At 44.9% G+C, this 27832-nt stretch overlaps 1 protein-coding gene across 2 annotated transcripts in view; it reads left to right on the top strand.

Moving 5' to 3' along the window:
- LOC129811527 (AT-rich interactive domain-containing protein 1B-like) overlaps positions 1 to 27268 on the top strand; it is a 103977-nt gene extending 76709 nt beyond the window's left edge. The window contains exons 3-4 of one of the 2 annotated variants that reach the window (XM_055862909.1): positions 4629 to 4790; positions 24562 to 27268. In XM_055862909.1, the coding sequence (XP_055718884.1) occupies positions 4629 to 4790; positions 24562 to 24789 (390 nt within the window). In that variant the 3' untranslated portion in view covers positions 24790 to 27268. Of the gene's footprint in view, positions 1 to 4625; positions 4791 to 24561 lie in introns of both variants that reach the window. The other variant, XM_055862907.1, reaches the window with a different exon arrangement.
- The last annotated feature ends 564 nt before the right edge of the window (positions 27269 to 27832 follow it).

Genomic DNA, 27832 nt, shown 5'->3' with positions numbered 1-27832 from the left:
CTGCGTGTGTGCGTGCGCGCGTGTGCGTGTGTGTGCGCGCGTGTGTGTGTGCCAGTGCGTGCGTGCACGCGTGTGTGTGTGTGTGTGCGCATATATATGTGGTGTAAGAGCTGTTCAACAATGGGAAAGAGTGGGAGGGATGAGGGGATTGAGCAATGGAGTAGAGGGGTTGTGTTTGATGACACCGTTGGGTTGGGGAAGCTACTCCAGCAGTTCCCTGGCTGCCATCAACCCCAGACTCAGCGTAGAGGAAATCCTCTGTGGAGAGAGGAGGGAGAGAGCCTTTCCGTATATCTGTATAAAGCCCAACACGGAGGGATTAAAACTGGGACAATACACAGATTAACCCAGTGGTGTTGGCACACATTGTGGCAACTAGTTGTACACATCTGTGGACACATTTATGTCAATACACACACAGACATAAACAAAACACGTGCATAACACACGCGCACATACACATACACACACACACAATAAACATACATTTAAAAGTGTGATAATTGTGTCTGTCTAATGAAAAGCACAATACACTGGGAATACGTATCTCTAGCCCAAGTCATTACTGCTTCAGTTCAATGTGTCCTCTATTACAATTATGGTCTGCCTGAGTTCACAGAACAGCATGTCCCCTCCCCATCTATGTTGTGTCAGGAGGAGAGAAGATGGAGGGAGGAGTTTGGCAGGAGATAGGACATGCAACATTTATTGAAGACCCCAGTTGCTCTGTGACTGGACTTGGCAGGAGAGCATAGATAGAATGCTGTGTCACAGTTGGCACAGTGCTGCTAACATGATGTGGCTATAATTCAATCGGCAATAGGTGAATGGAGGATCTGTTTGAAGCTTATTGGTGGGTCCTGGCTCCTCTGAATGCTCTCATTGGCTCTGTGGGGAAGTAGGGGAACTGAATGTGTTATTATGTTGGTTTTTAGACTGTTATGAAATTTGGCTCCTTCAGCAAAGAGGGGAGGTGCTAGCCTTTTGGATTAATTGGATTGGCGGAGCAGATTGACTTCCTTGCTGCTCTAACTTTGATTGGTTGTTCCAGACATACTCTGAGTTGATATTCACATAATAATAAGGAATTCCCCTCAACCACACCCACAAATTGGGGAAAACAAACATTCTTTCCGATTGACCCCCAGTGTCAAAGAGCCAACTTCGTAATAGTTTATTTTTCTATACAGAAATAACAAACATGCTGAAAAGCTGCTGTGCTGTTCAATGTAACCAGGTCAAAAATCCCGACCTTAGGTTCGCAATACACTCATTTGGTGAAATAGAGCCTGCGAGAAGAGCCCTGTGGCTTCAGACTATTCGACGTAGGAGAGTGGAAAATGTGGGCACCAGCTGTCCATGTAGGCTACACGCAGCTATGTAAAACGTTTCATCACTTGTTTAGTAAAGTCTGTTTGTGAGGGAGCACGGAGGAGCAGCACTCAGAAATGTTTTCTAATAAATGTCATTTAATGAACACTAAAATTCTAAATGCATATAGGCTATTACATGATACTGATTGAGATCAATCAAATGATTAGCATGCAGTTGCAGTTTCACTGGCAAAATGTGATAATGGCCTATTTTGAAATAAGGTATGCTTAACTTGGTGTTTGAGGGCAGTCAAATTCCATGTGACCGTTTAGCCACGGTAACTAGGCTTCTCCAAGCTCTGATGCTGCTGATGGTCATTAGTAACAGTCATTAGTTACATTAGTAACATCAGCTTTCTATAGGCAAGGCCTACTATATTTATTTCTCAACTTTCCTAATATTAATTACATTTCTTCGCTTTACAACAGTATAGCCTACCTGGCTGTCATTGAAATGAACAACGGGAAAAGCGTCTTCCATTTGCTATTTAATTGAATAGATTACATGTATAATGTTTTTCGTTCTGCGACAGGGGCATGATAGTGGTCCATTCTAAATCAAAACTAATTTCATGTATATATTAATTAGTATATGTAAAGACAACATTAAATAAAAAATAGTCTGATGGGTGACAATATTAGCCTATTATGTATTATCACTTGTGAACAATGTCCTGCTTGTGCAGTAAGGCAAGAAACAGTGCATGCCTTTTTTTGTTGACCTTTTCAAATCATAGGCAGACATTGCAATTTGAGGATGCATTTTATGCATATTCTATATAGGTTATTCAATAGGCTACATCTGTCGGTACAGAGTTTGATTGAGGAAATGATGACGTCATTTAAAAAGACATTGCGCTCCCTCACCTAAAACAATGGTACTACACCACTGCACTCACTAATTGTAACCATAGGTTGTTTTACCCACAGGCGGGCGGGGCCATGACCTTCTATCTAAGAGTACGTTTGTAAATTCCCTCTGGCTATCTACTCCGATTTCAGAGCACTCTCGTCTGAGTGTGCCAGAGCGCAGAATAACTGATGAATTTACGAACGCTCAACACCTGTTGAATAGGGCCAATGTCTGCAATAAAGCGTTATTAAATTGTTGCCAGCAGCACATTTGCAGACACCAACGCTCTGAATAACATAAAAACAGCCTAACCAGCTCTTCTAGGGCAAGTAAAATGGTCAGAGTGAGCTGTTCTCTCATTTATATCTGGAAGTAGCTAGCAAGCTAGCTAACTTTAGCCAGTTAGCTTGGGTGCTTGACTGCGGTTGTGAGGCCAGAATGCTCAGATCAACCCTACTCCTCGGGTTAGAGCGTCCAGTATGCGCTCTGAACGCTCCGAGAGTGAAACGCTCTGAATTTACAATCTGACAACGCTCACAATTTACGAACGCCCAGAGCACACTCTGAGCGCTCTCTGGCACTCCAAAGTGAATTTACGAACGCACCCTAATACTGACTTGGACAATAGAATTTGGAATTAGAATAGTAGAATGGTCATGAACCTTCTTATGATGGGATGAATGCCAGTCATTTTGGTCAGGGAGTTGGTCAACCAAGGTTTGACAGTGCTGTGATAAGATATTGTGTAAAATAATGAATTTGAAGAATTTTTCTGCACTGTATGTTTGTTAGCTTTTAGCTAGCTAGCCAATCTTAGAGGAATGACTCCGTACATTTTTCAAGTTAACTGCCAACATGCCAACATTCCATTTACAGTTTTTTACGATTGCTGACACACTACAATTGAACTTTTCCCACAATTAGCAAAACCTTACACTCAAGGAGCAAAACACAAGGCTAGATTTGCACAACTGTAAGCACATTGTCAGCTTCACACTATTCGCAAAACATTACACACAGTGATTTGCAAAACACTAAACACACTTGTATACATCAGACACAGAAGTATATCATGATGTCACTTCCTTGCAATTCAAAAGCACTGACTGTCAAATTACCACACCTATGAGCCAATCTGTTAAACACAGCCATCAGGTGCACAAACACATGATTGCTAAATTGTAGACACACCAATCAGGTTTAAGCACTATAAAAATGCAGGAGGTAGGTTCACCTGCCTTCAACCAAAATGTCTTCAACCAATATAATCAATGTCACAGGGCAACGTGGGGGTAACATCACCCTTTGCACTGCCATTTCACAGCATGGGGTTGTCCTCCATCATGCCAAAATGGGCCTTTACAACACACCTCATATTCTCTCATTTTTGGACCGATTGCACCACATCGTCACAGTAGGTAATGAAATGCACCAGATGCAATACACGGTCTTCTGGGACAATGTGTCATTCCACCGATCTGTTTGTTGTTGTTGTTATTTACTGTAATTTTAACCTGTACTGGATACAGTATTTTAAGTTTGTCTGTTGTTTGCTGAGCTAACAGTGTTATGCACACTACTGTAGTAGCATGAAAACTGGGACATGTTTTGTTGTGATTCTCCATGTTGACATGTTGACTCATTTGGGTATATGGAGAGAAATAAATGATATTTTCCTCAGTCTGCAGCATTGGTCTTGTGTAGTGTTTGTATAGTTGCACTTTCTCTGTGTACTTCATTTACACTACTCTAATCACTGACAATTAGACTTGCTATAAGTGTTTTAGGTTAGCAACAGCAGTGTGTAACTGGTTCAAAAAGATTGAAGTCATATGAAATGTGTGTGTTTCGTATGGTAACAAAATATAATTTTTATGAAGTCGTGTATAGTTTTGACAAAAGTGTTCCATTTTACAAATGATCTGAAGTGTTGTGCTACTTTGGTGTAGGGTTGTGCTAATTGTGTGTAGTGTTTTGACAAACCGGGCCCTGTTTTCAAAATTGTGCTTAAACAATTGAAAAAAACTGTAAACGATGCAGTCAAGCCACAGCCAGACACTGGCTGACATCATTTGATAAAGTTGTAAATGCAACAATTACTGATATTGTATCATATAATAGCACTCACAGCTTTCCAAGAAAACAACAATGTAGACATTTATGGTCACTTTACAGATATTTCAGAGGCTATTTTTACAAAACATTGGTATGAAACCCATATAAATGTTTTATATAATTGTATGACATAATTATAAGTTTCCAATAATTACATGACCAAATTTCTAATATATCACATGCGTTACTTCTATTAACTTCTAGTAATTTAATAGGATCTCTATGGTTCCAGCAGAGGGTAGGTGCTAGCTACTCTAACTGTTGTATGATTGGTTGTATTCCAGCAGGGTCCCTCCCAGTATGGCCAGCAGGGTATAGGAGGATACAGCCAGCAGCAGCAGCAACAGCAGGGAACGACCCCGGGACCCTACTTCAGCCCCCCCCAGCAGAACCCCACCGCCCCCCCTTCACAGCCCCCCTACCTGCCACCCCACGCCCCACCTCAGCAGGTAAGACATCGCTTCGGATAGAAGTTCACCTTATGCAGAGATTTAGGATCAGTTTACTTTCCCCAAATATGAACATTTATAGTCAGTGGGTAAATGTAAAAGTGTGTAGATCATTGTCTAAGGGCCACGCTGTTCTGTTCTGTAAGTACTGCTATCCCAGAATGTTTTTCTCCCACATAGGCCTCCTGTGGTGTGTGTGTGTGTGTGTGTGTGTGTGTGTGTGTGTGTGTGTGTGTGTGTGTGTGTGTGTGTGTGTGTGTGTGTGTGTGTGTGTGCGTGCGTGCGTGCGTGCGTGCGTGCGTGCGTGCATGCATGCATGTGTGTGGGCAGGCAGTCTGGCTCTGTCCCCACAGGTCTGATGAGTCGTCCAGCTTATTCATGAGGGCTATTTCTGGCGTTTCCTGCTTCCCATACTTTTGCACACACACACGCAAACGCAGTCACACACACACACACACACACACACACACACACACACACACACACACACACACACACACACACACACACACACACACACACACACACACACACACACACACACACACACACACACACACACACACACACACACACACAGACAGATCTCAGTCCAGGCCTCTCACGTTGATGCTGTCAGCCGTGTGGCCAGGAGGTCTGGGGTGGGTTTACTGTCAGCCAGAACTCTGTGTATGTGTGTGTGTGTGCATGTGTGTGTGTGCGCGCATTAATCTGTGTGTGTGTGTGTGTGTGTGTGTGTGTGTGTTTGTGTGTGTGTGTGTGTGTGTGTGTGTGTGTGTGTGTGTGTTTTTCTTCGTACACTACTTATACTGGAAGAGAGTGAGTCCACAGTTCTGAAAAGGGAGAAGGGAGAATGGGGTGGTTAACCCTGCAGGCTTGGACATGGGGAGGCTAGGTTGAGTCAGTGTGGGGGGGCTCCAGGATTTTAGTTAGAACCAGAGTTCAGAAGGATATGGCTATTGGGATTGAGGAATACTGAATGAGCCAACCAGAGCCTACTACCCACTGGGCACACACTGGTTAAATCAACGTTGTTTCCACGTCATTTCAATTCAATTGCGTTGAACCAATGTGGAATAGATGTTGAATTGACGTCTGTGCACAGCACACAGCCCACTACAGCACACAGCCTGCATGCCTTGGCCCCAGGATTACACTCCAGACCTATTTGGGGCTCTAAAGATTTGGTGTGAAATATTATTAGGCCAGTGGAGGATGTAGAGTAGTCTAAGAAGGTGGGGGTGGAGGTAAAGATGGATTATGGTTTCTGCAGTGTTCCAATACAAAAGGAGTGTGTGTGCATGCATGCGAGCATGTGTTTGTTTTATAATAGAGAGAGTACTACCTATGTTCCCCCTGACCTATGTTATTGTGGCTGTATGATTGGGAGCTCATCTCAGCTCCCAATCATAAAGAAAGTTCACCATTCGACCTTTTTACAGCATTCTGTGCCGATCAATGAAAACACACAGCACTGTAAGAGAGATTAGGATGTCATTGTGGATGTGACCCCTCTCCCAAGACCTCTACTTACCAAAGGATAGAAGTTCCACCCTGTATGATTTGGGTGGTTAGCCGTTCCTCTCCACATCCATCAGCCCAGGTGAGAGGACATCCTTCACTTGATTGAGTGATTGCAGCTTCTTTGACATCATATTTGCTGTGAAACCCAAGGTTCCTTCAGAAACGGCAGGTAGCCTAGTGGTTAGAGCGTTGGACTAGTAACCGTGAAGGTTGCAAGATCGGATCCCTGAACTGACAAGGTAGAAATCTCTCGTTCTGCCCCTGAACAAGGCAGTGAACTCACTGTTCCTAGGCCGTCATTAAAAATAAGAATTTGTTCTTAACTGACTTGCCTAGTTAAATAAAGGAAATACAAATATGTCTATTATCCTTATTTTATAGCCCTCTGAAGGGCAAGTGCTCTTTATTGGACTATGTTTCACTGGCTTTCTGATTCTGACCTATCAGCTGTTGCTTCAAAACATCTCAGAAATACAGCTTAATTGATGAGGGGGAATGAAAACCATGGGTCTTTCTTATAGTCTCAAGTAATTCATGAATTGCTGTAAGAACTCCTAACAGCAGAGTTCCTCTGACTGGTGGGTTGCTAACCCGGTCATCTTCCACCTGCTCCCTGCCTTCCTGTCACCAACTGGTCTTATTCTCTCTACATCAGCTTTAATAAGACGAAACACTCTGACATGTTCCTCTCTGCCTCCCTCACTAAGAATGCTTTTCCATTTATGCGTGTGCTTGGGTGTTTGCCTTTGTGTGTGTGTTTGTGTGTATGTGTGTACAACTGTGCGTTTGTGTGTATGTGTGTACAACTGTGTGTTTGTGTGTATGTGTGTACAACTGTGTGTTTGTGTGTATGTGTGTACAACTGTGTGCTTGCTTCCCCAGCAGATAGACGGACACCTTTCCTTCTCCGGCTGCCATTCTCTTATGTTCCTAGGTAGCTAGCTGGTATAGTGTGTTTTGTAGTGACTGAAACATCCATGCCCAAGTTGATACAGTATCTAGGTCCTTTATCTAACTGAAGGTTGCACAGTGTGAAAGGACTACTCCAGTGTGAGGATTTGTCGTGTTGTTCACACTGTTACCAGGCAAAGCCATCGATTGGTTACACCTTAAGCCAGGGATCATCAACTAAATTCAGCCGTGGGCCGAATTTTCTTGAGCGAATGGTCAGGGGGCCAGAACGAAATTACAAATAATTTGTAGACTGTAATTTTACCGCAAGAATCCCAAACAGATATATTTGACTAAAACATTATATTTTCAAACATTTGTAGACGATCACGTGTCTCTCTATTATACGTGGGAATACTTAGGAACAAATTTCCCAAATAAAAATCACTTGAGGCCAGTGTTTTTACAGTCTTTTATGTCCAACAATTATTTTATTTTATTTTTTATATCTATATATTTTTGCTCAGAAAACTTTGGGGGACAAATAAAACCACCAATTGGGAAACTCTGCCTTCATCTATGACAATTTGTTGTAGTTTCTGAGGAGTGACAAAGATTTCACAAACAAGAAGTGTACTTTATTGCTCCTCCTTTCTTCAATGAAAGTGTCCAGTCTGTTCCTCTGTGAGACTGCTTATCTCTAAGGCTGTTTCCTGTTTCCTGTATTACTTCCAACTACTTCCTGTCTTCTCTCTGAGCTGCTGCTGGCCCCACTCTGCTGTGCTCTGCTCTGCTGTGCTCTGCTCTGCTGTGCTCTGCTCCAAGGTTAATTAAAACACTGTCACATTGGCTGGCTGCCCGCCTTTATCGCTACTCGCTGCCACCCACGACCACCGACAGCACGCCACACGGCGCAGTGTACCCGAGGATGCCACGGCAACAACTGACTGGGAGAGGGGGGATGGAGGGAGGGAGGGAGACAAGGGGAGAGTGCGGGAGAGGCAGGGCTATTCAAAGTTCAATATCATTAATTGGTCAGCATTTGAATATTAACTGAGAACTCTGTTAATTAACTGGATAATAAAAGCGCTGCTTCGATTGGGAGGGGAGAGAGAGGGATGAAGGGAGGGAGGGCTGTGGAAATAGAGGGCATATGGCAGAGGAAGCCGGGTGCCAGGCGATAAGAGGGACCCATCCGTGGTATAGGTCTGGCCACTGTAATTTGCAGGAGCTGCTTTAATTGTCATAACCTTTTAAATGGCATAGTTTATCAGAGTCCTCTAAATGTCCCTTCGTATCGCCACGGTAACCAGCACAGTGCTCCCATTGGCTGCCTGAAACAAGCACTTAAGCCTGATGAGTTTAGAAAAAAATAGAAAGGCAGAAAAAATGGTTAGTTAGATTTTTGGGGGGGTTCTGTCGGTTGGATTGGGTTTTTAGTTGTGTGTTTGCACATCTCTGCTGACTGACACTTTCTAATTGCGTGACTGGAATGCGTTGTGGTGTTTTTCTGATTTATGTTTGTATGTACCATTGTGATTCAAATGCAATTGCGAGGTGTTTTTTGAAAGGGTTAGGACAGTCTTAATCACACTGGAAAGGGTAGTATTTAGCGCTCTGCACACCAGGGGCCTCATTTAGCACAACATTTGTTGGGGGGGTCCCTCCCTGGCTGGCTCTCTGTCACTGGGCTGGGTGATGGTTGTAGAGAGAGGAGGAGGCCCCTCCCTGGCTGGCTCTCTGTCACTGGGCTGGGTGATGGTTGTAGAGAGAGGAGGAGGCCCCTCCCTGGCTGGCTCTCTGTCACTGGGCTGGGTGATGGTTGTAGAGAGAGGAGGAGGCCCCTCCCTGGCTGGCTCTCTGTCACTGGGCTGGGTGATGGTTGTAGAGGGAGGAGGAGGCCCCTCCCTGGCTGGCTCTCTGTCACTGGGCTGGGTGATGGTTGTAGAGAGAGGAGGAGGCCCCTCCCTGGCTGGCTCTCTGTCACTGGGCTGGGTGATGGTTGTAGAGAGAGGAGGAGGCCCCTCCCTGGCTGGCTCTCTGTCACTGGGCTGGGTGATGGTTGTAGAGAGAGGAGGAGGCCCCTCCCTGGCTGGCTCTCTGTCACTGGGCTGGGTGATGGTTGTAGAGAGAGGAGGAGGCCCCTCCCTGGCTGGCTCTCTGTCACTGGGCTGGGTGATGGTTGTAGAGAGAGGAGGAGGCCCCTCCCTGGCTGGCTCTCTGTCACTGGGCTGGGTGATGGTTGTAGAGAGAGGAGGAGGCCCCTCCCTGGCTGGCTCTCTGTCACTGGGCTGGGTGATGGTTGTAGAGGGAGGAGGAGGCCCCTCCCTGGCTGGCTCTCTGTCACTGGGCTGGGTGATGGTTGTAGAGAGAGGAGGAGGCCCCTCCCTGGCTGGCTCTCTGTCACTGGGCTGGGTGATGGTTGTAGAGAGAGGAGGAGGCCCCTCCCTGGCTGGCTCTCTGTCACTGGGCTGGGTGATGGTTGTAGAGAGAGGAGGAGGCCCCTCCCTGGCTGGCTCTCTGTCACTGGGCTGGGTGATGGTTGTAGAGAGAGGAGGAGGCCCCTCCCTGGCTGGCTCTCTGTCACTGGGCTGGGTGATGGTTGTAGAGAGAGGAGGAGGCCCCTCCCTGGCTGGCTCTCTGTCACTGGGCTGGGTGATGGTTGTAGAGGGAGGAGGAGGCCCCTCCCTGGCTGGCTCTCTGTCACTGGGCTGGGTGATGGTTGTAGAGAGAGGAGGAGGCCCCTCCCTGGCTGGCTCTCTGTCACTGGGCTGGGTGATGGTTGTAGAGAGAGGAGGAGGCCCCTCCCTGGCTGGCTCTCTGTCACTGGGCTGGGTGATGGTTGTAGAGAGAGGAGGAGGCCCCTCCCTGGCTGGCTCTCTGTCACTGGGCTGGGTGATGGTTGTAGAGAGAGGAGGAGGCCCCTCCCTGGCTGGCTCTCTGTCACTGGGCTGGGTGATGGTTGTAGAGAGAGGAGGAGGCCCCTCCCTGGCTGGCTCTCTGTCACTGGGCTGGGTGATGGTTGTAGAGAGAGGAGGAGGCCCCTCCCTGGCTGGCTCTCTGTCACTGGGCTGGGTGATGGTTGTAGAGAGAGGAGGAGGCCCCTCCCTGGCTGGCTCTCTGTCACTGGGCTGGGTGATGGTTGTAGAGAGAGGATCAGTACTGCAGCGTATAGGTATGCACCGAGACACGCACACACTCACACACAATGGTAGAAACAGTCAAATACAGTCGGATATGGGTAGTGTATGCACACACACGTATCCTTTGAAAAGGGATCGCAACACATCAGTCTTTACATTAACCAAAATCTGTGAGGCAGTCAGTCAGTTAGTCCGTTGTCTTTTCTATTCTAGAGGGACTGCTGCATTGTCTTTCAGTCCTGTCTGATCCAAGCTGTCAGTTTATACTGAATCTAGTTTCTGCATTACAGGCCTTTATAAGAGCTGCCATTTTCTCCCTGGCAACCCCTCTCTCTCTCTCCCTACTGTAATATTGTGCAACTTGCTGATTGCTTCAATTATGGCATCCCAATCTGAGGTGCCATTGTTGTCTGTGCTAATGATGTGCAGGACCATGAATATGGATGGCCTGCATCTTCCCTTCCCACTCCTCACCCTCTCCTCCCCTCTCCTCTCTGCTGCTGCCTTCCTGTCTTTGTCTGTCCCTGTTCTCTGTCATGTCTCTGGTGTGCTGTGCTTTGTGTACACAGATGTGCGTTTATATTTATAAACGCCATGATTTTCCCATCCTCTGCTTTAAATTTGAACGCTAAAAATATTCCCCTCAAGAACAATCAGAAGCAGACACGCACACATACACACACACGGTCACACACACACACGTACACGCACACACACACACACACAGCTCAGGTGAAGCAGACATGAGAGGATCCATCCTCTGACCAGTGTGATTCAACTCAGTTTGGCTGTTAGAAGTGTCACTGTCTCTCTGTGGTGCTCTCATCACTCTTCTACATCTCCTGTGTGAAGTACACGACAGTACTGTGTGTATCTATCTGGTGACGCTCCGTATCGCCCACTCTTATATCTTTCTCCCTATTGTTCTACCTCACACTCTCTCTCTTTTGCTCTCTCTCTCTCTCTCTCTCTCTCTCTTTCTTTCTCTACCTCTCGCTATCTTTCCCTTTCTCTCTCTTCTTCTTTCTCCCTTTCCAACATAGTCTCCCTCCCCTCCTTCCCTACTTCCCGCTCCCTCCCTCCTTTCTGTCCTCTCTGTGTGAAGGGTTGACAGGCATGGGGAGGTTGCCCAGTGGAAATCCGAACTAGCTGTCCTCAGGGGGCCAGGGATAGGCTGGGGCCACTGGGCTTTTTAAAGACGCGCAATTAAGCTTAATTTTTAATGAATATTAATGGAATTAGTGGCAGATTGGCGGAGATCTGCATCTGTGACGGTGTGGGAATGACATTCATTTGGTAGTCATGAGGCATGGCAGGAGAGACGGAGGCAAGGAAGGATGGATGGAAGGAAAGAGAGAGAGAAGATGAGAGGGCCCTGCCACTGACAGATACTGTATATCTTTCATTTAGGAATGCATTCTATCCGTCTCCAAGCCCAGACAAACAGCCTACTCACCAGTTATCAGTCTATATATGTAATACTAACTCCTAACTCCCCATGGCTGTCTAAAATAATTTCAGTCAGATTCCTGCATTCCCTCATGTACTTCAAATCCTTTTCTTCAATACCCTCTTTTCTATTACGCTAAGATGAAGCCTTGTTAAAGACACAGTGTGTGTGTGTGTGTGTGTGTGTGTGTGTGTGTGTGTGTGTGTGTGTGTGTGTGTGTGTGTGTGTGTGTGTGTGTGTGTGTGTGTGTGTGTGTGTGTGTGTGTGCGTGCGTGCGCGTGCGTGCGTGCGCGTGCGTGCGTGTGTGTGTGTGTGTAGCAGGAAGACAGGAATAAGTGTAGCTCCAGGCGTAAGGTGTGGAGGAGTGGATGATATTCTAGCTGCTCATCATAGCTTCTAAATTAGCTCAGAAATCACTATTTTCAAGAAAATTACAAAAAATACATGAAGCAAAATTAGACTAACCTCATTTTGGCTGTAGTCATTGATTCTCTCTCTCTTGCTCCCTCTCTCTCTCTCCCTCTGTCTCTCTCTATTGCTCTCTCTCTCTCTCTCTCTCTCCCTCTGTCTCACTCTCAGTCTGTGTAATCTGAGGGAAATATGTGTCTAATATGGTCATACGTTTGTCAGGAGGTTAGGAAGTGTAGCTCAGTTTCCACCTCATTTTGTGGGCAGTGTGCACATAGCCCGTCTTCTCTTGAGAGCCAGGTCTGCCATACTGCAGCGTTTCTCAATAGCAAGGCTATGCTCACTGAGTCTGTACATAGTCAAAGCTTTCCTTAAGTTTGGGTCAGTCACAGTGGTCAGGTATTCTGCCACTGTGTACTCTCTGTTTAGGGCCAAACAGCATTCTAGTTTGCTCTGTTTTTTGTTCATTCTTTCCAATGTGTCAATTAATTATCTTTTTGTTTTCTAATGATATGGTTGGGTCTAATTGCGTGGGGCTCTGTGGGGTCTGTTTGAGTTCGTGAACAGATCCCCAGGACCAGCTTGCTTAGGAGACTCTTCTCCAGGTTCATCTCTCTGTAGGTGATGGCTTTGTTATGGGAGGTTTGGGAATCGCTTTCTTTTAGGTGGTTGTAGAATTGAACGGCTTTTTTCTGGATTTTGATAATTAGCGGGTATCGGCGTAATTCTGCTCTGCATGCATTATTTGGTATTTGTGGTCCTGGCAACTGGACCTTTTTTGGAACACCATTATTTTTGTCTTACTGAGTTTTACTGTCAGGGCCCAGGTCTGACTGAATCTATGCAGAAGGTCTAGGTGCTGCTGTAGGCCCTCCTCGGTTGAGGACAGCACCATATCATCAGCAAACAGTAGACATTTGACTTCAGATTCAAGTAGGGTGAGGCCGGGTGTTGCAGACTGTTCTAGTGCCGTCGCCAATTCGTTGATATAAGCTGCCATTTTTAACCACACACTTGTTGTTTGTGTACATAGATTTTATAATGTTGTATGTTTGTCCCCCAACACCACTTTCCATCAATTTGTGTAGCAGACCCTCATGCCAAATTGAGTCAAAAGCTTTTTTGAAATCAACAAAGCATGAGAAGACTTTGCCTTTGTTTTATGTTGTTTGTTTGTCAATTAGGGTGTGCAGGGTGAATACATGGTCTGTCGTACGGTAATTTGGTGAACAGCCAATTTTACATTTGCTCAGAACATTGTTTTCACTGAGGAAATGTACGAGTCTGCTGTTAATGATAATGCAGAGGATTTTCCCAATGCTGCTGTTGACGCATATCCCACGGTAGTTATTGGGGTCAAATTTGTCTCCACTTTTGTGGATTGGGGTGATCAGTCCTTGGTTCCAAATATTGGGGAAGATGCCAGAACTAAGGATAATGCTAAAGAGTTTAAGTATAGCCAATTGAATTTCATTGAGGATACCATCAACACCACATGCATTTTGGGGTTGGATGGTTTGTATTTTGTCCTGTAGTTCATTCAATGTAATTGGACAATCCAATGAGTTCTGGTAGTCTTTACTAGTTGATTCAAAGTATTTGATATTATACTGTATATGTTTTTGCTGTTTGTTCTTTGTTATACGGTCAAAAAGATTGGAGAAGTGGTTTACCCATACATCTCTGTTTTGGATAGATAATTATTTGTGTTGTTGATTGTTTAGAGTTTTCCAATTTCCTCAGAAGTGGTTAGTCTATGGATTCTTCAATTACATTGAGCTGATTTCTGACATGCTGTTCCTTCTTTTTCCGTAGTGTATTTCTCTATTGTTTTAGTGATTCACCATAGTGAAGGCGTAGACTCACGTTTTCTGGGTCTCTATGTTTTTGGTTGGATAAGTTTCTCAATTTCTTTTTTAGGTTTTGCATTCTTCATCAAACCATTTGTGACTCACCACCTAGATTCGGTCTTATGTAGCAAAATTTGAAATTATGTTTTTTACATTGGATAAAGGTAGAGACGAAGAGCTACAAAATAGTATATCATACTGCATTGTTGAGTAACAATGGGAAAGTCATTCTTGTAAACTTGTAAACTCACTTTTGAAAAAATGGCCTTGAATGTTTTGGTATCTAGTAGAGAGATCTTCTTTGTCTACACCCATTCAGCATCTTTCACACCCTCATAAGCTTTAGCCCCACCCATCTTGTTTCACTCTCGGAGTGTTTAGAGCACAGACTTGATGCTCTGGCCGATGATTTGTTTACCTATGGATGACATGAAAACAGCCTAACCAGCTCTGATGGCAACAATTTCATTCCGCTTCTTTGCAGACGTTTACTGACACCGACCATATTCAACGCGTGATGTACACTTTAACTTAAGCAACGTGTACAATTACACATGTCACGTAATGTTATCTAACAAGCCAGACAGCTAACATTATCTAGCTAAACAACAATGAACATAGTGCCAAATCATGTCATTACTACACCGCATGAATATGCTGGGAGCTAACCATCCAGGTTCAATGTTAGCTAGCTAACATTAGGCTGCAACTAGCAAAGCAAACAGCTCTGGGATACGAATAACAGTGTCAGCTAGGGAGCCAGCCAGCTAATGTTATCTAGCTAGCTAACAGTACACTTTAGCTTAAGACATGTAGCCAGCTAGCTAGGTAAACAATGAATTTAGCTAGGTAAACAATGTGTAAAATCATACGTCACGTAACGTTAGCTAAAGAGCCAGCCAGCTAACCTTAGTTAGTTAAACAACAATGAACATAGTGCCAAATCATGTTGTTACTACACTGCATGAATATGCTGGGAGCTAACCAACCAGGTTCAATGTTAGCTAGCTAACATTAGGCTGCAACTAGCAAAGCAAACAGCTCTCGGATATGAATAACAAAGTCAGCTAGGGAGCCAGCCAGCTAACATTAGCTAGCTAGCTAACAGTACATTTTAGCTTGAAATGAAACCACTTTCTGTCAAAATTAGAAACGTGTAATATCTGAAAATGTAGCTAGCTAACTCTAGACTATCTTATCTATATACATCATCATGCATGATGAACGCGTCTTCCTGTCATGGATGCCATGCCACAGTTGCCCTTAGTTTGATGATGTAATCTGGAGACAGGTGCTTTCTCCATCTCTTTAGCTATCATACACTAATTCCACTGATTTCAAAACGTGATCCTTCAGAAAGTGGAGAGCAATACTTACCTATGCAGCTCCACTACACAATACATTAAAAAAAGCCGCGTTCGACAGGATTACCAGCTCAAATAGACAGAAGCCCTCTATATGGCAGACCAATCCGAACTCCTCTCTCGGCATGTCCAGCCCACTCATTATCTCAGCCAATCATGGCTAGTGGGAACGTTGCTGACTTTTTCTATGGCTTAACCAACAAGGATCGTAATTTAACAATTGTATTCATATTTACAGATGGCATACAAGTTTGTTATTAAGGCACATGAAAGTTCACATGTTCGAGAAAGGCATTTCTGCCAAAAAACGCATTTTGATCGAAAACATTTTTTACTTTCAAACGGCTCTCCTGTGAAGTTGTGACTTGCGACGTACGCCTAGTTTCCTGAATCGGGTCACATTTGTCATTGTTGTTCATTTTCTTCAGTTTTCTGTTTGAAATTTTTAGATTTGATAGGAAGCTGAGATGTCAAATATACTGTTTAGGTTTTCTACTGGCAAGTTTACACGTTCACTATTACAGTGGAACATTTTATCCAGGATGTTGTCTAAAAGGGATGGAATTTTTTGTTGCCTGATTGTTTTTTGGTAGGTTGCCACACAACTTTCCTTCCATATATAGCATTTATTAATATTATTCAGTTGCTTTGGCTTTGATGCCTCATGATTGAGTATTGCTCTGTTCAAGTAGACTGGGATTTTTCTGTGATCTGATAGGGATGTCAGTGGACTGACTGTGAACGCTCTGAGAGACTCTGGGTTGAGGTCAGTGATAAAGTAGTCTACAGTACTACTGCCAAGAAATTAGCTATAGGTGTATCTACCACAGGAGTCCCCCGAAGCCTACCATTGACTATGTACATACCCAGCGTGCGACAGAGCGGCAGGAGTTGTGACCCGTTTTTGTTGGTTATGTTGTTGTAGTTGTGCGTAGGGGGGCAAATGGGGGATAGAATGCTGTCACCCCCAGGCAGGTGTTTGTCCCCCTGTGTGCTGAGGGTGTCAGGTTTTTGTCCATTTCTGGCATTTAGGTCGCCACAGATTAGTACATGTTCCTGGGCCTGGAAATGATTGATTTCCCCTTCCAGGATGGAGAAGCTGTCTTCATTAAAGTATGGGGATTCTAGTGGGGGGATATAGGTAGCACACAGGAGGACATTTTTCTCTGTTAAGATAACTTCCTTTTGAATTTCTAGCCAAATGTAAAATGTTCCTGTTTTGATTAGTTTAATAGAGTGAGTTATGTCTGTTCTAAACAAAATGAGCATTTCCCCCGAGTCCCTTCCTGTAACAACCTGGGTGTCGGGGGGGTGCGAAGTCAAACTCAGGAGACAGCAGAGCTTCAATAAGTTGAGTCTTTAATCCCCAACTGTCCAACACAAATGTCCAACACGGACGAACTGGGTGAACATACACGACGGTCCAACGACACGAGCAACAATCCCAGTCCACAAATACAATCTCCACTCCCGAAATCCAAAAGGTTTACAAAGTAACAATCCCGCACAAAGACGCCTACGGGCTGGCTGACAAATAAAGCCATACTAATTACCCACTTAACTGAACACAGGTGTAACAAATAAACACATAAGGAGGGGGGAGGAAAAAGAGTCAGTGGCAGCTAGTAGGCTGGTGACGAACACCACCCGAACGGGAAGGAGAGCCTGCCTCGGTTGAAGTCGTGACACTTCCCTGCTCTCTGTAACCTAGAGCGCAACCAGTGGGTCCATATACCCTACATTACTCATCTCATATGTATATACTGTACTCGATACCATCTACTGCATCTTGCCTATGCCGTTCTGTACCATCACTCATTCATTTATTTTTATGTACATATTCTTCATCCCTTTACACTTGTGTGCATAAGGTAGTTGTTGTGGAATTGTTAGGTTAGATTACTCGTTGGTTATTACTGCATTGTTGGAACTAGAAGCAAAAGCATTTTGCTACACTCGCATTAACATCTGCTATCCATGTGTATGTGACAAATAAAATTTGATTTGATTTGATTTTGATCTCCTCTATACCATTTTTATTGTATGATGATAAGTTCTGTATTTCTGAAGTCCAGGTTCCTGCTCTTTAGGCCAAAGGCAGATGACCTCAGGCCTTGGATAATCCAGGATGAGATAGTGAAAGCTTTGTGTTCCATAAAGTGTCCAATGTTGATAGTTGTGTGGTTTGGCACATGCTATTGGCTTGGGCTAGTGTAAGAGTGGGGGTTGGGCCTGTTTTCCTGCTCACGGCCTGGGCGTATGTGTGACTTTCATGTTGAGGCCCTCTTTGCGGGAGTGGGGGGCATGGGGTGGGCATGAGGCACATAGGTCTGATCTGAGGGGGCCTAAATGGGGTGTGGGCATGGTTGACTTGGCGGGGGTGTTGATTGATTGGGGTGGGGGTGTGGATGTGGCTGGTGGTGTGGGGGGGGTGGTGGGGGTCTTGCAGGTCTGGGAGAGTGTCTTGCTGGTCTGAGCAGGGTGTCTATTGATCTGTAGCTCCTGTGTATTGTGTTGGGGCTGTGTTTGATGGTGATGTCCTTTAGGGTCCAGGCAAAGGTGGGCACTGCTGCCTTGTATAGGTGGACCTGGTTGTAAAGACTGTTCAAGTCCAGGGTGGAGTGGTTGGCCAGGTAAACATTTGGTTTTGAGGCACAGTCACGGGAAAAACTTGTATGGTAGCAGGGTGAAAGTATTATCGTGGTAGCAGGGTGGAGATAACCACTTGTGCGTTGGGGATAGTAGAAGAAGCTTTTTCAATCACTCCCTTGAGTGCTGTGGCCACCCTTTCCTGCTGTGTGTATTATTATGTGGCTGGGTGAACCTAGTTGGTCATCTCTCTCTCTCTCTGTCTCTTTCTGTCAATCTCTTTCTCTCTCTCTCTCTATAGTGAAAGTAGGTGATGATGACAGGATGTAAACAGTTGCACGAGGTTAACATTACTATGACCCAGTTGTCTCAGCATTTCCTTCCAGTAAATGCACATCAAACACACACACACACACACACACACACACACACACACACACACACACACACACACACACACACACACACACACACACACACACACACACACACACACACACACACACACACACACACACACACACACACACACACACACACACACATTTCTGCCTGAGTAAATATTTGACTTTGCTGTGTTGGTCCTGTTTTCAATAGAGTTAGTGTACTAATGCTTGTGTGCCTGTGTCTGTATCTGTCAGTGTTTATGTACACTAGTGGTGGTCAGTGGTGAGTGGTGAGTGGAGTGGTGAGTGGTGAGTGGGGTGGTGAGTGGTGATTAGGGAGTGGGGTGGTGAGTGGAGTGGGGAGTGGTGAGTGGGGTGGTGAGTGGTGATTAGGGAGTGGGGTGGTGAGTGGTGAGTGGTGAGGGGAGTGGAGTGGTGAGTGGGGTGGTGAGTGGTGAGTGGTGATTAGGGAGTGGGGTGGTGAGTGGTGAGTGTGAGTGGAGTGGTGAGTGGAGTGGTGATTGGAGTGGTGATTGGAGTGGTGAGTGGTGAGTGGGGGGGTGAGTGGGGAGTGGTGAGTGGAGTGGTGAGTGGAGTGGTGAGTGGAGTGGTGAGGGGAGTGGTGAGTGGAGTGGTGAGTGGTGAGTGGGGTGGTGAGTGGTGAGTGGTGATTAGGGAGTGGGGTGGTGAGTGGAGTGGGGAGTGGTGAGTGGGGTGGTGAGTGGTGAGTGGAGTGGTGAGTGGAGTGGTGAGGGAGTGGTGAGGGAGTGGTGAGTGGAGTGGGGAGTGGTGAGAGGAGCGGTGAGTGGAGTGGTGAGTGGTGAGTGGAGTGGTGAGGGAATGGTGAGTGGAGTTTTGAGTGGAGTGGTGAGTGGAGTGGTGAGTGGGGTGGTGAGTGGTGAGTGGAGTGGTGAGTGGGGTTGTGAGTGGGGAGTGGTGAGTGGAGTGGGGTTTGGTGAGTGGAGTGGTGAGGGACTGGTGAGGGAATGGTGAGTGGAGTGGTGAGTGGAGTGGTGAGTGGGGAGTGGTGAGTGGAGTGGTGAGTGGAGTGGTGAGTGGAGTGGTGAGGGAGTGGTGAGTGGAGTGGTGAGTGGAGTGGTGAGGGAGTGGTGAGTGGAGTGGTGAGGGAGTGGTGAGTGGTGTGTGACCAGACAAGTCTCAGGATGTGTGCATTAGACACTTCCTCTCTCCCCCCTTTCTACTTTATTTACCTTAGGAAGAACTATATATTTTTGTAAGGAAAATTGTGGTGTGTTTTTACAGAGAGACGGTGATGTGTATTTGTGTAAGGGGAACCGATGTGTGTGTATTTGTGTAAGGGGAAGCGATGTGTGTGTATTTGTGTAAAGGGAAGCGATGTGTGTGTATTTGTGTAAGGGGAAGCGATGTGTGTGTATTTGTGGAAGGGGAAGTGATGTGTGTGTATTTGTGGAAGGGGAAGTGATGTGTGTGTATTTGTGGAATGGGAAGTGATGTGCGTGTATTTGTGTAAGGGGAAGCGATGTGTGTGTATTTGTGTAAGGGGAAGTGATGTGTGTGTATTTGTGTAAGGGGAAGCGATGTGTTTGTATTTGTGTAAGGGGAAGCGATGTGTGTGTATTTGTGTAAGGGGAAGCGATGTGTGTGTATTTGTGTAAGCGGAAGCGATCTGTGTGTATTTGTGTAAGGGGAAGCGATGTGTTTGTATTTGTGTAAGGGGATGCGATTTGTGTGTATTTGTGTAAGGGGAAGCGATGTGTTTGTATTTGTGTAAGGGGAAGCGATCTGTGTGTATTTGTGGAAGGGGAAGCGATGTGTGTGTATTTGTGTAAGGGGAAGTGATGTGTGTATTTGTGTAAGGGAAAGCGATGTGTGTGTATTTGTGTAAGGGGAAGCGATCTGTGTGTATTTGTGTAAGGGGAAGCAATGTGTGTGTATTTGTGTAAGGGGAAGCGATGTGTTTGTATTTGTGTAAGGGGAAGCGATCTCTGTGTATTTGTGTAAGGGGAAGCGATGTGTGTGTATTTGTGTAAGGGGAAGCGATGTGTGTGTATTTGTGTAAGGTGAAGAGATGTGTGTGTATTTGTGGAAGGGGAAGCGATGGGTTTGTTTTTGTGTAAGGGGAAGCGATGTGTGTGTATTTGTGTAAGGGGAAGCGATGTGTTTGTTTTTGTGGAAGGAGAAGCGATGTGTGTGTATTTGTGTAAGGGGAAGCGATCTGTGTGTATTTGTGTAAGGGGAAGCGATGTGTGTGTATTTGTGTAAGGGGAAGCGATCTGTGTGTATTTGTGTAAGGGGAAGCGATGTGTTTGTATTTGTGTAAGGGGAAGCGATCTGTGTGTATTTGTGGAAGGAAAAGCGATGTGTGTGTATTTGTGTAAGGGGAAGCGATGTGTGTGTATTTGTGGAAGGGGAAGCGATGTGTGTGTATTTGTGTAAGGAGAAGCGATGTGTGTGTATTTGTGGAAGGGGAAGCGATGTGTGTGTATTTGTGGAAGGGGAAGCGATGTGTGTGTATTTGTGTAAGGGGAAGCGATGTGTGTGTATTTGTGTAAGGGGAAGCGATGTGTGTGTATTTGTGTAAGGGGAAGCGGTGTGCGTGTATTTGGGTAAAGGGAATCGATGTGTGTGTATTTGTGTAAGGGGAAGCGATGTGTGTGTATTTGTGTAAGGGGAAGCGGTGTGTGTGTATTTGTGTAAGGGGAAGCGAAGTGTGTGTATTTGTGTAAGGGGAAGCGATGTGTGTGTATTTGTGGAAGGGGAAGCGATGTGTGTGTATTTGTGGAAGGGGAAGCGATGTGTGTGTATTTGTGTAAGGGGAAGCGATGTGTGTGTATTTGTGGAAGGGGAAGCGATGTGTGTGTATTTGTGGAATGGGAAGCGATGTGTGTGTATTTGTGTAAGGGGAAGCGATGTGTGTGTATTTGTGTAAGGGGAAGCAATGTGTGTGTATTTGTGTAAGGGGAAGCGATGTGTGTGTATTTGTGTAAAGGAAAGCGATGTGTGTGTATTTGTGTAAAGGAAAGCGATGTGTGTGTATTTGTGTAAGGGGAAGCGATGTGTGTGTATTTGTGTAAGGGGAAGCGATGTGTGTGTATTTATGTAAGGGGAAGCAATGTGTGTGTATTTGTGTAAGGGGAAGCGATGTGTGTGTATTTGTGTAAGGGGAAGCGATATGTTTGTATTTGTGTAAGGGGAAGCGATGTGTGTGTATTTGTGTAAGGGGAAGCGATGTGTGTGTATTTGTGTAAGGGGAAGCGATGTGTGTGTATTTGTGTAAGGGGAAGCGATGTGTGTGTATTTGTGTAAGGGGAAGCGATGTGTGTGTATTTGTGTAAGGGGAAGCGATGTGTGTGTATTTGTGTAAGGGGAAGCGATGTGTGTGTATTTGTGTAAGGGGAAGCGGTGTGCGTGTATTTGGGTAAGGGGAATCGATGTGTGTGTATTTGTGTAAGGGGAAGCGAAGTGTGTGTATTTGTGTAAGGGGAAGCGATGTGTGTGTATTTGTGTAAGGGGAAGCGATGTGTGTGTATTTGTGGAAGGGGAAGCGATGTGTGTGTATTTGTGTAAGGGGAAGCGATGTGTGTGTATTTTTGTAAGGGGTGCTGTACTAAATGAAAGACTTCACTGATCTACAGTAGGATGTAATGAAGGCAGCAGGTTGGCATGGTGCCAGTGTAGAGTAGATTGTACCCTGGTAGATCAACACAGGCCTGCCTAGCGCTCAGGGAGGATACATGCCATCAGGCTTCACCACCATAGTACTAAATATAGAACCATGTCTGTTTGTCTCGGTCCACGTTCAAATCCTCACTAGTCACCATCACCTCCACACTGCTGTTGTAATGGATGATCTCCTGTGTTAGTTCTCTATCTGAGATGTTTGGAACGGAGGTTGTTCTGTGTTAGTTCTCTCTCTGAGATGTTTAGAACGGAGGTTGTTCTGTGTTAGTTCTCTCTCTGAGGTGTTTAGAACGGAGGTTGTTCTGTGTTAGTTCTCTCTCTGAGGTGTTTAGAATGGGGGTTGTTCTGTGTTAGTTCTCTCTCTGAGATGTTTAGAACGGAGGTTGTTCTGTGTTAGTTCTCTCTCTGAGATGTTTAGAACGGAGGTTGTTCTGTGTTAGTTCTCTCTCTGAGGTGTTTAGAACGGAGGTTGTTCTGTGTTAGTTCTCTCTCTGAGGTGTTTAGAACGGAGGTTGTTCTGTGTTAGTTCTCTCTCTGAGGTGTTTAGAACGGAGGTTGTTCTGTGTTAGTTCTCTCTCTGAGATGTTTAGAACGGAGGTTGTTCTGTGTTAGTTCTCTCTCTGAGATGTTTAGAACGGAGGTTGTTCTGTGTTAGTTCTCTCTCTGAGGTGTTTAGAACGGAGGTTGTTCTGTGTTAGTTCTCTCTCTGAGATGTTTAGAACGGAGGTTGTTCTGTGTTAGTTCTCTCTCTGAGATGTTTAGAACGGAGGTTGTTCTGTGTTAGTTCTCTCTCTGAGGTGTTTAGAACGGAGGTTGTTCTGTGTTAGTTCTCTCTCTGAGGTGTTTAGAACGGAGGTTGTTCTGTGTTAGTTCTCTCTCTGAGATGTTTAGAACGGAGGTTGTTCTGTGTTAGTTCTCTCTCTGAGATGTTTAGAATGGAGGTTGTTCTGTGTTAGTTCTCTCTCTGAGATGTTTAGAATGGAGGTTGTTCTGTGTTAGTTCTCTCTCTGAGATGTTTAGAACGGAGGTTGTTCTGTGTTAGTTCTCTCTCTGAGATGTTTAGAACGGAGGTTGTTCTGTGTTAGTTCTCTCTCTGAGATGTTTAGAACGGGGGTTGTTCTGTGTTTGTGGTATCAGTGATCGTGTAGCCAGTAGAGAGATATAATCCTCTAAACGGATGCTTCCATTGTCCTGGTGTCTGTCTGATCGCTGAACACCGTGTAGGATGAGCTGACTACTAAATGAAAAGGAGTCAATGAGAAAAATACATTTTTATCTCTGGAAAGAAAATTGGTTTACAGACTTAAATCTGGTTTTGATTATATTAGAGAGGAAGCAACTTAGGAGCAAGGATGAAAGTGTGTTTTTCAAGATATCAGATTAGGTGGAAAGACTGCTGTTGATGGGGTCTTTTGTTATGGTGAGTGTTTCAGTGACAATAGATTCACCTACACTTGTGTCCACCAGTAGGGGGTTTATTGTCAAGTATTGGGTTACTTTGTGTCTTTGTGAGTGTGTATGAGCGTGTGTGTGTTTGGATGTGCTGCTGTAGTATTGCTAGACTTGTCTCCTATGCTAAACAGGGTATCCAGCAGCAATCAATTAGAACCTAATTACCATCTGGTATTACTGTCCCATATCTCCTATCTATCTGGACTACTGTCTGACTGAGGGACACTCAGCTCTACTCTACCTGTTTACCTAACACACACACACACACGCGCGCACACACACACACATGCACACACACGCGCGCACACACACACACATGCACACACACATGCACACACACATGCACACACACACACACACACACACATACACATACACATACACAAACACATACACAAACACACACACACACACACACACACACACACACACACACACACACACACACACACACACACACACACACACACACACACACACACACACACACACACACACTGTACCTGAGGTTTCAGAGCGAGACTGGCATTCATGCCTCCTTCACAGCTAGTCAAAACATGGAGGGAGGGAGGCTAGCTCACTTTAATTAATCATGTGCTGTTAAAGCTATAAGAGCTGTGCTTCATTTATCAGACCCCCTGTCCTGCCCCCCAAGAGGCACACTGTAATGTATGATGTCATTTACTGTAAAACTCTTAAAAATATATATATCCATCTACACTCTCCCATTCTCTCTTTCTCTCTCTCTCTCCGTCTCTCTCCCTGTCTCTCGCTCTGTCTCTTTCTCTCTCTTTCTGTCTTGCTCTCTCTCTCTCTCTGTCTTGCTCTCTCTCTCTCTGTCTCATTCATTCTCCCTCTTTCTCCTTCTTTCATTCTCTCTCTCAATCTTTCTCTCTCTCTCTCTCATTCATTCTCCACCTTTCTCTTTCTTTATTTCATTCGCTCTTTCTTTCATTCTCTCTCGTTATCTCTCTCTGCCTTCTCTTGCTCTCGCTCTCTATCGCTATCCCCCTCTCTCTCTCTCTCTCTCTCTCTCTCTCCCTCTCTCCAGGCGGCTCCTCAGGAGAGTTACGGAGGCAGGAGTCAGCAGCAGGCCCCAGGGAATTCTGGGAAGGCCAACCAAGAGGACATGGGTCTGATCTCGCAGGACCGCCCCTCCAGCCTCCCGGTGAGTGACAGCTCTCCCAGCCAATCTCCACACATTATCCTTCTACTAAAGTGTCATATAGGAGTGTCACTTGAAAAAAAGTCCCCTAATTTGAGAGCGTTAAATATGTAAAATATTGTAAACAATTGCAACCTGTGAAAGGATGAAATGAAAGGAAGAGGGCAAGAGCAAAGCACAGTGCACACACAGCCTGATGAAGGGATAAACTCACTGCAACCCATCCCCTTTCTCTTCCTTCCTCTTCCTCTGTGCTCCTTGAGCTGCCAACACTGAATTGGTGGAGAGCCCTGTCACTCATGGCTGGATCAGAGTTCCGTGCTTTAATCAGACCTGCTGATTCCCTGTAGGCTTCTCTTCACCCTCAGTATCTGGGGGCAGACCTAGATTTCTGTGCCCATTTCAGATCTAATGCCCACATGAACACTATGCCAAGCTGTTGTGACTGGCACTGCCTACACAAGTAGAAAGGCGCACCTTAGATTAGGCTCTACTACACTAAGTATCGTTAGAGCAGACCGCCCCCCCTCCCCCATCTATTTCTCCATCCCTTGCTCATTAAGATAGGAATGATTAAGGGGGGTGAGTGGAGGAGTAATTGTGGAGAGTGTGTAAGACCAGGCAAAACAGGAGAGGAGGTGAGGAGAGGAAAGGACAGGAGAGGAGAGAAGAGGAAAGGAGAGAGGAGAGGAAAGAGGACAAGTGGAGAGAGGTGAGAAGAGATTAAAGAAGAGAGGAGGAGAGGAGTGGATGAGAGGGGTGGAGAGAGGAGGTGCGGTATACAGGGGGAATATTCAGAGCTGTATTCTGCCTCATACACTCATTTGGTTTAATTAGAATGGGGCTTGGAAGTGCCCTCTGCTAGTCTTTAAGGTAGTCAATATGGAGGAAGTAGAACAGCACAGGGACCATCATACTCACATCCCTCCCTCTTTCTTCCTCTCTTTCAATCACTCCCTCTCTCTTTCTCTCCCTCTCATCTTCTGCCTTTTTCTCGTTCTCTCTCTTTTAACTGTCCCTCTTTACTGAGGTATAACCCTCTGCTGTCTCACTCTGTCACATGCTGCCCATTCTACTTTTCTCTCTTCCACCCTCCCTTCATTCCCTCTCTCTGTCTCTGAACCAATATCAATTCAATTCAATTCAATTGAAGGGCTTTACTGGCATGGGAAACATATGTTTACATTGCCAAAGCAAGTGAAGTACAAAATAAGCAAAAGTTAAATAAACAATAAAAATTGACAGTAAACATTACACTCACAAAAGTTCCAAAAGAATAAAGATATTTCAAATGTCATATTATGTATATATACAGTGTTATAACGATGTGCAAATAGTTAAAGTACAAAAGGGAAAATAAATAAACATAAATATAGGTTGTATTTACAATGGTGTTTGTTCTTCACTGGTTTCCCTTTTCTTGTGGCAACAGGTCACACATCTTGCTGCTGTGATGGCAGACTGTAGTATTTCACCCAGTAGATGGGAGTTTATCTAAAAATAAAAATAAAATAAAAAAGATTATTTGTGGAGTTGTAATCTGAGGGAAATATGTGTCTCTAATATGGTCATACATTTGGTAGGAGGTTAGGAAGTGCCGCTCAGTTTCCACCTCATTTTGTGGGCAGTGTGCACATTGCCTGTCTTTTGAGAGCCAGGTCTGCCTATGGCGGCCTTTCTCAATAGCAAGGCTATGCTCACTGCAAGTTGACCACCACAGGGCATCTTGGAGAAGCGTTTGATAGTCTTCAATATTGGCATTAATAGAGACTTTAAACCTTTTTTGTAAGAACATAAAATATGGGATTGATTTTTAAGAAATGTAGCTTAATTAATTTGATTAATACTATGATGTTTCTATTCCAAGAAAAACAAAAGACAAAACCCTCAGGGTTTCCGTTATGATGAAATCGGAAGATATAGCGCTGTACAACGTGACGGTCGGGAGTAGGCTACAGTACTAAGAGCATAAGAGGATTCTAAATTAATATCTACGGGGCATACCATTTCCACACCCTAATTGTAGTGTAACCAATACCCAAACGGAGATTCAGTGAAAATAAAAATCTCATTAATTTATCAAGACCAGTCCCCATGTTGTTTCAAGGCAACACCAAACGATGCTGAAATAGCTATTGCTTCAAATCCTATTGCTTCTAACTTCAATATGCTTTTTAAATAAATAAGGTTGGAACAGAAAATACGGCACTGCACAACGTGACGGTTCGGAATAGGCTATAGTACTGGGCTATTCAGCTAAAATTCAGCTGTGTTGTGCGGGCACGCGGGAGACCGGGGTTCAATTCCCTGATGGGGAGGAAGGAGTAGACTGTCCTTGTAAATAACAATTTGTTCTTAACTGACTTGCGTAGTTCAATAAAAGTTACACTAAGAGCATAATATTTCTACACCCTGATTGTATAATTGTAGTCTAACCAAAGCCTAAATGGAGATTCAGTGAAAATAAAAATCGCATTGATTTATCAAGACCAGTCCCCATGCTTGTCTCAGAGCAACACCAAACTGTGCTAAAATAGTTGTAGGCTATTGCTTCAAATCCTATTGCTTCTAACTTCAATATGCTCTTTAAAGATACACTTGTTTGCAACCGCTGTGTGAGATTTCAAAAAGCTTTACGGCAAAACACAATATTCAATAATCTGAAAACAGCGTTCAGCCACAATAGGAAGCCATACCCGCCCAAATTGTGCAGTCAACAAAACTCATAAAAATCATTGCGTCATTCTCCGCCAATGCCGCCTGGCTCTGGACCAATGCTTCAGCTGTCGCCGTATCTCTGCCCTCAAATCATGTGCACCTTCATCAGAAGAGCAGAATGTTACCGCCCTGAGCCCCCATCGATTACAGTGGCCTATGATTGAAACAGTAGATCAATTAAGAATTAAAATTGTCTCCCTCACACAAATGCTGCATACACATAATTTAAGAATCTAGAAAAACTAACCGCTTTCTTGGCAACCATGTGTTTTTCCGGTGCGGCCCGTTGTCCAACCCTTTATCCACTGATCTCCACGGATGGTTGTATGCGCTGCAAAAACACATTCACGTTTTTAGTACACAATCATTTTTATTTTTAACCTTTATTTAATTATCAATGTTAGTACACAGTGTGCCTACACATGGATAGGCTATATAC

This window comes from Salvelinus fontinalis, chromosome 15 (genome assembly GCF_029448725.1).
Source record: "Salvelinus fontinalis isolate EN_2023a chromosome 15, ASM2944872v1, whole genome shotgun sequence".
In the NCBI taxonomy this organism is placed as follows: domain Eukaryota; kingdom Metazoa; phylum Chordata; class Actinopteri; order Salmoniformes; family Salmonidae; genus Salvelinus; species Salvelinus fontinalis.
The sequence above is the reverse complement of the archived record's forward strand: the minus strand, read 5'-3'. Positions and strand labels throughout refer to the sequence as shown.